This window comes from Nothobranchius furzeri, chromosome 14 (genome assembly GCF_043380555.1).
Source record: "Nothobranchius furzeri strain GRZ-AD chromosome 14, NfurGRZ-RIMD1, whole genome shotgun sequence".
Taxonomy (NCBI): Eukaryota; Metazoa; Chordata; class Actinopteri; order Cyprinodontiformes; family Nothobranchiidae; genus Nothobranchius; species Nothobranchius furzeri.
The window spans coordinates 49687083-49700509 of NC_091754.1; the positions used below are offsets into that span (position 1 = coordinate 49687083).

Sequence of the window (13427 nt, forward strand, 5' to 3'; positions counted from 1 at the left end):
TTAGAGATCGGAGCTGAAGGATTAGCTCTACAGAAAAGAGGGTCCAACATAATTTAGCATAAAAGGGTATTTTTAAAGGAGGGAGATAATTTTTCTGGCGCCACAGGGTTGCTGCAAACCTTCACATGATTGATCTCGCATCAGAACCTATAAAACCATACAGACGCTCTGTATCAGAGCCCATCTGACAGCCCAATGTGTTGTCTGGTCATGATATGGTTGTGTGTGTAGTTATGTAAGTGTGTGTTCCTGTTGCGAGTGGGCGGGTCTCCGTACATCTGTCCGGCCATGGCTCGAATGTCTTCGATGTAACTGTTCTCTCTGTGGACATCGTCCAGCGTGCAGCTGCGTGTGTGTCTGGACTTGTGTCTGTGTGTGTTATGTGTGTTGCCCTGAGAGTCAGAGTGTGTGTGTGTGTTATCCAGGTCATCACTAAACCTTTCCCTGTTTAAGTACCCCTCATCGGGCCTGTTTTGTGTTTCCTTCTCTTTACCGCCGCCTTTCTGTGCGAGAGCGGAACATTTATCCGCTCGGTTGAAACTATACGTGTATCTGGTGTGTGTGTCCCCCGGCCGCTGCCTGTGAGACAGTGGCTCAGATGCTCGCCTCCTGAGCGCTGGGAGAAGGGAAGAGCGGCGAGGAAGAACTGGCGGAGGTTGGTGGACGTCAGCCACTCGTACCTGATAGTTGGAGCCTGCTTGGTCAACGTTGGGTTGACTGGAGGAGATGTTTGTGGCTGTGTTCAGAGCAGAGTTACCACTGCTGGTCTGGAAGAACAAAACCATGTTTACTTTTGAGTTTAAACATCAGCAAATTAAACTTAAGTTAAAACTGGAAAAAGCTACAGTAATATTAGAAAAAACACAAATTTTACTGTTTTCTATGATGAACGTTCACATATTTCATCTTGTAGGACAGCAGCTTGTATTGACTTTTAAAAAGGCTCAAATGATTCTAACTTGTGAGAAGAAAATGATCCTGACATGAATTATAAATATCTCTAAATTTGCTGCCAACGCTGTGGTAGCTGCTTATAGCCTTAACCGTCTTTGAACGTATCTGACTCCATGGAGGATTTCATAATGCATGAGAAGCTCTGAATGTCTCATACCGTCAAACTAAACTCTTAAGTGAACATCTTTAAATCTTGCCCTACATCCACCAAGCTTTGGAGGACAGAAAACATTATAGTAATAGCATAAATTATAATCTTCTTAAGTCTCTTTTTCTTTGCATCAAAACACAATCAGCGTTGCCCTTTGACCTCCACGTCATTAACAAGGCACCGCCTGATCTGAAAAAAACATAATAATAACCAAACACTGCTTGGACAGTTGTCAAGAAGTATTGTTATTTTTCTACCTGTTGGGACCCGCGGAGGACCACAAGCTGAATAGTTCCTCTGGCGTTTCCTTCAGAGGACATGGACCTTCTCAGCGTCTCCATTGCCGAGTGATTGGAGTGTCCGAGCAGCGACTCGCCGTTTACCGCTATCATTTGATCATTTACACACAACCGACCATCCTGTTGAAGAAAAGACAGACCAGGAGAAAAAGTTAAAAGAATTATGTCTTTGAGAAAATTCTAACATTTGATCTTTATAGTAATAAAACGTTGTTTTTTTAAATGGTATCTGATTAATTTTCATTTGGGAGGGTGGCAGAAGGCTAATATACATACATATGACACAAGAGAATGATACAGTGAGATATAACATGTAAAAATGATAAAGATTTATTGATTGGTTGGTTGGTTGGAGTGGCGGCTAGTCCATAGGGGGTGTTAGGGCGCCACTCCACCACTCTCACAAGAAGAAGAACATAGGAATCACAAAATATTTTTAAATACATGTTATTTACACTTTTAGCACTTCCGAATCGTCTTGTGACATATTTCCTGTTACTTTTGGGTGCAGCAATCTCTACCATAGACCTATGCTAACTGGCACATGCGCGCTGAATCTCCCCCCTCCAATACAAAGAATGGAAAAGCCATTGGGCGAAGGGGTACAGCGTCCATGAAGACTCGTGCAGAAGACCATCAGGGCAGAGTCTTAGCTCAGGTCAAGACAGAACCGAAAATTCTCCACAGCTCACCGTCATTTGTTTGTTGTAGAGCCGCTGAGTACACCTCATGGAGTTTTGTTATGAAGAACAAAAAAAATTATGGAATGTGGCATCAGAGACTTCCAAACTCTCTCTTGCATGTAAAAAGGGGGATTTTGTTTTACTATAACAGATGATTACAACCTTAAACCAGCAAAGGTACGAATGAGTTAATGCTTTAAACTTAATGAAATTAGCTTTGTTTTTATGCTGAATTTGCATATGTTGGTGAATATTAAGCAGGTTTTTGGAACAATTTTGCTGTCTGTCGGTGTGACTCATAAAAATGGTGATTTGGCATTCCCTGGTGGTGATATGTGGATGGCGCATCTGAATTCGGCCCAGTCGTCCTGACTGCAAATTTCAGACATAATTATTAGAATGATGAGCGACGAGGATATTTTTAATACATTCATAATGTGAACAGTTTTCTAATCCGTGTTTCACCTGAAGACCTTTTGTTTTTGACTAGAAATATGATGAAATTATGATTGAATATTTATGTTTTGACTCTTTTTATTTAAACATGTTAGAGACAAATGTTTAGTGAGTATTTAATTTAATTTTTTCTGCCTGCTTGAACTTTACTATTGGTTTAAAAAACCAGGAATGTGACTCGAAATTACACTTTTTTTAAAAAAGATTCATTTATTTATTTCAAATAAACCGTAATTTTTACTTTATCTGCCCATAAACAATCATTTTGTAAGGAAGCAAATAAGAGACATGATAATAGTACAACTTTATTAAAAAACCTTGTTGCTCATATACACCTACCCATAACAGGTCCTACAAATCTCGTCTGGCATGCCGTTTTCGGCATAACACCTGTTAAATTGTGCCCCACCCAAAAAATTATTCACCAGCCACCACTGGTTGGCTGGTTGGTTGATTGGTTAGTTAGTGGGTTGATTGGTTGGCTGATTGGTTGGTTGGTTGGTTGGTTGGTTAGTTAATGGGTTGATTGGTTGGCTGATTGGTTGGTTGGTTAGTTAGTGGGTTGGTTGGTTGGTTGGTTAGTAAGTTAGTGGGTTGATTGGTTGGTTGGTTGGTTAGTTAGTGGGCTGATTGGCTGGTTGATTAGTTAGTGGGTTGATTGGTTGGCTAGTTGGTTGGTTGGTTGGTTGACTAGTGGGTTGATTGGTTGTTTGGTTAGTTAGTGGGTTGATTGGTTGGCTGGTTGTTTGGTTGGTTGGCTGGCTGGTTGGTTAGCTAGTGAGTTGGTTGTTTGGTTGATTGATAGGTTGGCTGATTGGTTGGTTGGTTGGTTGGTTAGTTAATGGGTTGATTGGTTGGCTGATTGGTTGGTTGGTTAGTGGGTTGATTGGTTGGTTGGTTAGTTAGTTAGTGGGTTGATTGGTTGGCTGGTTGTTTGGTTGGTTGGCTGGCTGGTTGGTTAGCTAGTGAGTTGGTTGTTTGGTTGATTGATGGTTGGCTGGCTGGCTGGTTGGTTGATTGATTCTCAGAGTAAGGACTCCAAAGAGCTTTACACTACAGTGTATCATTCATCCATTGTTACAAGCCATCAACACATTCACACACACGTTCACACACTGATGGTGATGAGCTACAATGCAGCCACAGCTGCCCTGGGGCGCAATGACAAAGGCAAGGCTGCCGAGCACAGGCGCCACTGGTCCCTCCGACCACCACCAGCAGGCAAGTTGGGTTAAGTGTCTTGCCCAAGGACACAACAGCAGAATTCTCTGTCCGGAACCGGGATCAATCCTGCAACCTTCCGATTACTGGACAACCCACTCAACCTGTTGAGCTACTGCTGCCCCAGTAAGGGATACGATAGAATTCTATTAAATCATAAATGAAAAATTGCACACAAAAGAACAATCAGTTATTAAAAAAGAGAAAAGGACAAGGAAGCAGAAAAACCTGAGAGAAAACTTTTTTAAGAGAGAAAAAGATGAAAATGAAAGAAGGGAGGGAGAAGAGAAAAAAATGTGGAGTTGGCAATCTAGAGAGAGTGGGAGAACTGTGATAAATACATAGAGCAGCTAATGGAATAGCCTCTGTGGGCACTAAATCACTTCTAAGTGTTTTAAATAGCAGCCTCTCGTAGGGAGGCGATGCAGAATACTGCCCTGGAGGGACGAGGAGACGAAGGGAGGAAGGGATCAAATGAGGAGAGAGAAGTGGAGAAAAGAAAAATGATGATAAAGAGACATCCTAATGCCTCTGCTGTGTGTTTGGAGTCATGAACATCCTATTACAATCAGCGTTGCCCTTTGACCTCCACGCCATTAACAAGGCACCGCCTGATCTGACCTTAGATCTATACTTAGCTGCCCCCCCCCCCCCTCCACACACACACACACACACACACTGCACCAAACTCAAGGATGTCATTAAAGATTGATATTCCCTGTTAGTATCTTTATCCTACTTTTTGTAAACAGTGTCAGCGCGGTGCATGTAATTTTAATTTGTTTTCGTCTTTGAAACGGTCGCCTGACGGGATCAGAGAAAGTCAGAGAACAAGTTCTAATATAATTGAGGCCTTGGGCCCAACAGCCCTGGAAATGGAAATGGGTTAGATCTCTCCATGAGTCTTCCTCGTCTCCACCCTTTTTTAGGCGTGCGCGTGTGTGTGTGCGTGTGCGTGCGTGTGTGTGTGTGTGTGTGTGTGTGTGTGTGTGTGTCAGTCAGACTCGGGGACGCCCTTTTCCCTCCTCTGTGAAGGCTAAGGCTCACCAGACCTCTTAGCTGCTTTTCGTTAGCATTTATTAACGTTGCAAAGGAGAAACAGATATTTATATCCACTCATACTCTTTATTGTTCAATAACGCTACTTTCCTCCTCTCAATCTCTCCGTCTTCCTCCTGTTAGCTTCATCCCCCGATCTCTGCTGTCTGCATCTCCTCCTTCATGACTCCTCTTGTGTGGTATCTTGTCCCAGAGACCTGCTTTCTGCGCCCAGCCGGAGATCTTACTAGGCCATTCTGTGCGAACACTATCCGCTTCGGCAGCTGTCAGAAAACTACTTCTGAGAGCACTTTTGGGAGCCGCCGCCTGGCCGTCCTGATCCCAGACCAGCCGTTTATCTACAACAGCACACCCGTCTCTATTCCCGCTTTGTCGCGCTGAGCAGATCTGGGAGCGTCGGCGAGAGGCAGGAGAAGTTCTAAAGCGTGCAAGATTATAGAGGCCAAGTGGAGGAATCTCCAAAGTGCTGAAATAGGACGTCTGCAGTGCACCCCTCATACTTTTTTCCAGCGCACAACTTGAAGTGAGCGCTGAGTGATATAGATAAGACTGCTTCAGTGCTTATGTGACAAGGCCACTTGAGGTCAATGGGTGTCAAAGATCAAGGGAAGCCAGAAGGAAGGGGTTCGATTTTCAGAGAAAGACGGGAAATGAGGCAGAGGAGATGAGAGGAAGCAGAAAAATACAAAAATAAGACTGAAAACAAACTTATTCAGACATATGATGTATGTTTAAGGGATGACTAATGCCTTATAAAGCAGAAAGCTTTGCATGCTGAAGAAAACTGACAGTTTTGGAGCGTTCTGCCGGAGCACGCCGGGAGTATGTCTGGCCTTCAGACACAATACAGCAAATTACACACTGAAGAGGACGCATCGGCTTTATTGGATCCTCTGCAGCTTTGGGCATCATTTGTATTGTTCATGATAACACCATGCTCATCTAGTTAATGAGATCTGAGAGCACAGTTCTGTCGCCCCACACATTAACGCGCCACAGACATTAAAGGGGGAATACGAACCGCACAAGTAAAAGCTACGGTCTCGCAAAGAAAGGTAATAAATCCTTAAGAGTTTTGGCTGTGGAGAAGGGGACGTTTTCACAAATGGAAATAATGAACTTCTAGTGAAACGTAGAAATCGGCTAGGTCAGGCACGCCTGACCGTGTGACATTCAGTGTGTACACAGGTCACAGGAGGTCGGATGTTATGTCTTTAAAACGTGCTTGTTTTATGGTTTATGGATGTTACATGGAGTTTTATGGTCACATAGAGCTCCTTTATATCAGAGCTCGTCGTTTTCTCTTCACAGATGGAAGTGAATAGTCTTTTTGACTCGTCTTCTACGTAAAACACACAAACGTTAAAATATCTCCAGACCCTTTTACCCTTTTTAGTTAAAGAACTCTTCAGTAATACCGTTTAGCACAGTTTCAGGCTCAGTTTTATTGACATGTGCCTCTGCTTGTCTATTTCTGTGCCTTGCAAGGGTGCGGTTACCATGGTAACCCTAACTAGACACTGGCAGCAGCTTTACATTTTTGCTGGTCTTCCATTTTGTTTCACCTCTTATAGATTTATGAAGCTTGGACTTTTTGACTTGGCTTACATCAGAGGTGAGAAATTTGAACCTTGGAGGTCAACCATCCTGCCTGGATTAAGTTTTCATCTCAAACTGTACGACTTCTTCACAGGGCAAAGCTCGTGAGCCATGTTCGCACGCTGTACGCGTGGTAGCAGCACGACAGACCTAACCACAGTCGTTTCACCGCAACATAACGAACATGTGAGTCATAAAACCCAGAAGACAAGAGACTGATGAGCTATCATTGGTGTCTGTTGTCCTTGAGGCTTGCCGTAGTTGTAGGAAGACACGCAGTGGTTTATGGGGGTTGGAGGAGGAAGACGAATGAAAGAAAGTTAACCAATGTGTTGGGATCCGTTTTTATTTGACAAACACGCTTCGTTCACAGTCCTTGCCATTGTGTGTGGAGAAAAGTGTAAAACCAAAGAGATGCCGTTTACGGACACGAACATGGCTAAGCACATGGGCTGGTGCATGCTCTGTGGAAGTGGTTTTAGATGCAACGGCACCTGGAGCTAGTTGGGAGGTGTTAATCACTTATCGCTACCTCCTGTAAACCACACGACGCAAAACAGGGCCCAACCTCAAACGGGAAAATTGGCTCAAAATGCCAAACGTAGCACCGTGTGTCCCCCGGCCTTATGGGCCATTCCCATCTGCACCGGGTCGGGTAGCGTAGGTTGTTTACATATCTGGGGAGCCTGGTATTTTTCCGGGCCAACCAAGGCTCATTCTCAGCCCTCTTCTCGAGGGGGTCTGCTTCAGGCTGACCAGGGCCAACACACCCACTGCTGACAGCAAATTCACACCTTCCATTAGAGCAAGCCTCTGATTGGTGGGTAGAATCAGCCCACATGGGCTCAAGACAAGGATGTGTGGAATCAACCGGGCCAGGCTGGGGCCGACTGGGGCTACCCGGCCCGGGCCGACCCGGTACAGATGGGAATGGCCCATTAGATGTTCCCGTACCCCGGCATTAGCTGAACTGAATAAAGTGCGCTAAAGCGAGGTGACGTACAAAACCAGCAGGATAGCTGCCCCTGAAACCAGATTAATCCACTTACCAAAGTAACCCACTAAGGCATTGGATGTAAACTCTTTACCTTATAAGCTGCCCCTCCGTGGATGATGGACTTGATGAAGATTCCCAAATCCTCTCCGGTCTCTTTGGACTTATTCCCTTTCAGGCTGAGCCCCAGGCCGGCCGAGCCTGTCTCATTCAGCGGGATCTCGTACATCAGCTGCTCCTTTCCGTCCTCAGTCACCTGACCGCTCACCTCTTGGCCCTTCTGGGAAAGGAAGATAAAAAGCACTGAGCTCGACGTGTCATGTAAATACGACGTGGTAATATTAGCATAGTAACCACTGTGCATGATAGCTGCTGATTATATTTAATGCCATAAACAAGAGAAACAAAAGTGAAAGAGATCAATGGTCAGATCAAAGGTGGCTGTGGGGAGGAAAGAAAGAAAAGGAGAAGAAAGTAGAAACATAACGATGAAGGTTGTGTGAGAATCAGAAGAAAGCTACTGTAGAGAGGTTATTCCATTTAAGAGATGAAAGGCGCAGATGGAAAGCGAGTCATTTCTAAAGGAAACATAATAACCCTTTCATACCTCCTCCTGGAGCACAGTGGGGGAATCAGGGGCAGAAAAGAGCGAGGAGGAGGAGGAGGATGGGAGGACGGTGGCACAGAGGAACATTTAAAAGTAATAACCCTTCCCTGAGGTAAAGCCACTTCTTCTCATTCACCCCCCCCCCCCCCCCCCCCTTATTCAAATCTCAGATTCCTTTCCCACCTGCCTCCTCTTCTTCCTCCTGCAGGTCTCCCCTCCCTCGCCCACCCCGCTCATAGTCGGCGAACGACCACCGAGGCGGCTTGGGAAATGAGACGGACGGAGGGAAAAATGGTAATAAAGGAGAAAAAGTCAAATGTCTGTCATTAACAGATGCAAATCTGGGGATTAGTCAGTCATAAGAGGAGCGGAGAAGTGCCTCAACACTACTTCTCTCTCTTCATAGCTGCAAAAAAACATTTAATTTTCTGTTTTACCCAAAAGGACAGCTGCTGAAACTCGCCAAAAGCAGAAAATGTAAAAGTGAATTTTGCATCACCACTTGTTGTGAATTTAAAGGTCTGAGCCGAGGGGGATTGCAGGACTCTTACATCACACACCTTTCAATCAGGACTTCACAGCTCACTTTCATCGTGACACAAACTTGAAGGACAAACACGCCTTCCAGGACGGTTTTGGTCAAATTCACATTTACAGAAGCTTGCTCTACCTGCTGCCATCCTCCTGTAGCCCCTAAAAGCCGGTCTCCTCACTGACGACTCGATTCTGTAAACATTTGTCTTAATTAAAACCTGGTTAAGGTTTCAGACCGAGAGAAACTCTGCCTTTGAATCGGACCGCTCAAGTCACTCAAGTTAATGGAGTGAAAGGAAATGCTGATGAGCTGTGACACAAAGATCCATTTAGTCACTTTGATGCGTAACACATGACAAGTGGGTGCTTTTTAAGTGTACAGCAACGATTTCTGCACATTAGGTTTAGAATTGTAATAACAGGTTTGAGGTTTGGTTAGAGGAACATTAAGAACAAACATGTATTCTCCACCGAGATGTCTACGTTTGAAGATTAGACGTTTCTGCAACATAAAACCCTACTTTACCAGAGTTTCATTAAATATGGATGAAGACCTTGTTACAACTTATGAAAACTGTCTGAAAACAGAATGTCTGCAGGATCTTGGCATGGTCTTCAGCTGCACACCGAGAACTCAGTGGGTTCTTCAAGACTTATGACAGAGATTGATCGATGCATGATTTCTTTGGCAAGGTTGGGGTTGCATAAGGACCAGTTGTGGTCCTGGCTGAAGAATGGTGGTGGTGTAACCATAATATTGGGTGTACACACACACACACACGCACGCACACACACACACACACACACACACACACACACACACACACACGCACACACGCACACACACACACACACACACACACACACACACACACACACACACACACACACACACACACACACACACACACACACACACACACACACACACACACACACACACACACACACACACACACACACACACACACACACACAGAGAGCTAAGTCAGTTTGTGTAATTTCCTCCAACGGTTTACGTAAAAACTAACTTTTATATACGTGTTTGAAGCCATTATGCAGTGGAACGCTGATAACAAAGCTCTGCCTGATCAACACTATAAATGATACATGATCCGCACTTGTATAGCGCCTCCCAAAGTGCTTTACACTACAGTGCATCATTCCTCCATTCACACACATTCACACACTGATGGTGATGAGCTACGATGTAGCCACAGCTGCCCTGGGGCACACTGACAGAGGCGCCCCACTATTTAATTCAGTCATTTGTTATTCTCCCAATCAATTACTAACCAAAACCTCATGCTTTATGCAAAACATTAAATGATTTTCAGCATACCGATCTTTACAGAAAACATAAAAGCCCTAAAAAACTGCTCATAAAATATATCTAAAAAAGGAAATTCACTTATCACTTAGAGCAGTAGTTCCCAAACTTTTCAGCCAACAGATGTTCCTTCGTATTTTTACGATATTTAGAAATTTTCATTATATTTTGAAAGTTTTTATTTATATATAAATATATAAATCTCTTTTTAAATTTTATATTTAACTTTTTTTATGATTATGTGGCACACTTAACTTCCATACCCAACACATCGGCATCTGCCTCTTTTTACGGCTTTTTTTTTTTTTTTTTTACATTGTCGCTACGTCGGTCACGTTTGCGGTGTTTTACCATCATTTCTACATCCATCACGTCCCAGAGAAGGTTAAACCAACATCAAACCCAACATTTGGAGCTCGTAAACTCCACACACCTCTCGTGCAGCACCAGCTGTCTGATGCTGCAGCAGCGTCCATCTTCCCGGCTGGATGAGTGAATTTCTTCATCAGAGTCAATGTTCTGCTTCATAATCAGAGTCAGTCATGACCAGACAAAGTGATCAGCCAACAAAGACCAGACCTGCCGGCAATTATACGTTTTATCTAATATTTACGCTCTTCATGCTGCGCACATCTCCTCCTCTCCCCGACTGGGAGCTCACGGCGGGAGGCATTTTTCAAACTCTAAAAACTCCCAAACTTTGCTCAGCCTGAAGGTTCCACATCTTCACTATCTTCTGATGTAAAGTAGTAACTTCATGAGGGATCATATTTGTAGATGAGACTTGTTAAAGTCAGCAATGAGGCTTTGGCGCTTTTAAAGAGCAAGTCCCAACACTGACAACAACGTACTGAAACTAGAACCAACATGTATAAATGGACCAGATCAGTCCCACCTACTTACACTGTTGGTCTTTTTTAAATACACAGTAATCGTTGCTCGCCTTTTTCGCTTCATCCTGCGTCCTAGCAGCAACCACTTTGGCGCCTCTGGAGTCGGTGTTTGTTTACGTCATGCTGCATTCAATGTAATTGGAAAAATGAGCTTCAAGTGCTTAACCTCCAATTTTGTTTTCTTTCTGGCCTTAGTTGGGGGGACGGATCAGGGTCGATCTGAATCTGGGGGGGACAGATCCCCCCCGTCCCCCACCCTATCTGCGCGCCTGGCTGAAGTACAGAGTCTGGTAAGGACACAGGGAAAAAAATTGCATCTTGACAAATCAAACTCCTCTGAATTTAGTTTCTACCAATGGCGTGCCCAGATATTTTAAAATGGAGTGACCCAGGTAGTACACTACTTTGTGCACGGGTGGCACCAATGGTTATGCTTCTTTTTTTTACTCCAAGCTTTTTGTGGACAAGTCTATTTAATGGGAATTCAGTGGGGTGGCCAATCAGATTCCAAGGGTGGCATCAATTTCCCTCTGGGATTAATAAAGTATTTTTAAATGGAATTGAATTGAATGTGCTACCCCAGGCCACCCCCTGGACACGCCCCTGGTTTCCACATGTTAGAAAAAGTGAAAACTATGAGGGCTTGGCAACCAAACTCAAAATCAGTCATATTTTTCACTAAATTGTGACACGGAAATGTTCCCATTTTAGTACGATAAGAGCATATTGCCTGTGGGATCCCATCCCGATGTAAATGAAGCTTGTCTTAACCATCATGTTATCATCAGATTTATATAAAAAAACTAAAGATTTCACCTAAAAATATACATAATTTATTTTACTTATTCAAGGCGTATGAACAAACATGGCAGCTACAAATTTCATGCTACAATTTCAAGAACTTTACAGAGTTTAAAGAGGAAGTCACCCCAAACCAACTTTATCTGCTGATAAACTATATAAATGAGTGTCTAATCTTGTAGTCAATAATTTGGCACTTTAGTGCATCTTAGTTAAAATTGAAATATTCTGCCTAAAACTGTCAGTGTTGCGCCCTCTTCAGGTAAAAACTCTGCACTGCATTTGAATTTAAATCTGCCATTTCTATTGGCTAAGAGGTACACTATGACATTAGCTGGTACATTATGTCACAATGTCATTGTGGGCCTGTGTGTTTGTTGCATTTTTCTAAAAGGAGGTGGGAGTGGAGTAAGAGTCTGGTAGGGGGTGACTTGCTCTTCAACATAAACAAGACATATAGTCCTTTTTAACACAACTAGGCAACTATGCAGTGACCTACCATTGTTCGTTTTAGAGATCCCGAGGAGAGACCAAGCTGGAGGAAGGCAGTTTTCCGGCTCTACAGACACACCAATATCTGGTGCATCACAGACCCGCTCTGATTGGTTGAATGGCTAAAACTGTGACAAGCTTGATCCATGAAAAGGAACACTGACATAATTTATGATGTGGGTGGAAGTGTCTACATATAGACGCTGGCCCTTTAAATCATTAACTGCTATTGACGACTAAAGTTGTCATTTGCATTTTTTTACTGTGTGGGCGTTGGAACGAGCCCCCGGGCTGAGAAAACAAACATCCCGGCTCTAAAGCCGATCTTCATCCACGTACGTCACACGTCAAGTGATCATGAAGCAGAAAATTCATGTGTTAGGAGATTGTTTTGGGCCGCTGCTGTAAAAAAGTGAGGCGCGAACCAGAAAGGCTTCTGCAGATCACAATGCGACTACGGATTATGAAAGAACGGATAACGCTCGAAATGCGCGGATTCTTCCTGATGTAAGAGGTGAGCCTCCTCTTTGTTATGGTAGTTTTGGCGTTGACATCATCATAGCACGCAGCATTCTGTGACTCTTAAAAATAAAACAGTGAAAACGCTGAAAAACGCTGGCAGTGACTTGAGTTTAGTGGTCGGTGTCCTTTGTAAACATTCAGTGTACCCTCAACTGAAAATTAGATACATTTCTGTTAATTTTGAGTTGAAAATTACACACCAACAGCTGCAGCCCACTGAGATCGTGGTTTCATGTAAAATCACATCAAACGCGACATGCAGATGTACCAACATCTGCTTACAACGACATTCATCGAAGCTTGAGCTTCTAATGAAACTAAAGCATGAAGCCTTTTTTTAAAGAATTAGCAGAAAAACCGATATGGGATTTTCAGATCATCATGTTTAAAATATCATACCTCAGTTGGACAGCCCTTTTAGGGGTTGGTTCTGTTGGAGGTTTATTCATGTTGATGTAGGTTTCTTTTCCATCATATTTTATTATCTACGACTGATTTACTTACAACACAACTGGGTTTACTTCTTTTGACCTGGCCCCATTTAAATAAACTGAAACCAACTGGTGAGATGGGGGAACTGAGGCAAACGTTCCTGAAAAGCTACGCCAACGAGGAATTCCAGGACATATTTTCTTAAAAGCAGAGGCATTAAAATGACAATCGTTCTGCATCCTTGGGTTGGTTCTGACTCCGCTACAATAACCTAAAAAGTGAAAGGGGTCGTGAACAAAGCTTGGAAATTAAACCGATGTTTATTTATTGGATCTTACTACTTAAGTGGATCTCAGTGGTGGTCTAATGCCCTTTCCTTTGGGGCAGACTGAGTCTTTTT

General features: G+C 43.5%; 1 protein-coding gene across 5 annotated transcripts in view; it reads right to left on the minus strand.

Annotated features, from left to right (window-relative positions):
- The window catches only part of pard3ba (par-3 family cell polarity regulator beta a), a 247550-nt gene that overhangs the window by 140869 nt on the left and 93254 nt on the right, over positions 1 to 13427 (minus strand). For all 5 annotated transcript variants that reach the window (XM_054743134.2, XM_054743136.1, XM_054743138.2 and 2 more), the window contains 3 exons: positions 7511 to 7696; positions 1363 to 1524; positions 681 to 767 (listed from right to left, as the gene is read on the minus strand). In XM_054743134.2, the coding sequence (XP_054599109.1) occupies positions 681 to 767; positions 1363 to 1524; positions 7511 to 7696 (435 nt within the window). The remainder of the gene's footprint in view (positions 1 to 680; positions 768 to 1362; positions 1525 to 7510; positions 7697 to 13427) is intronic.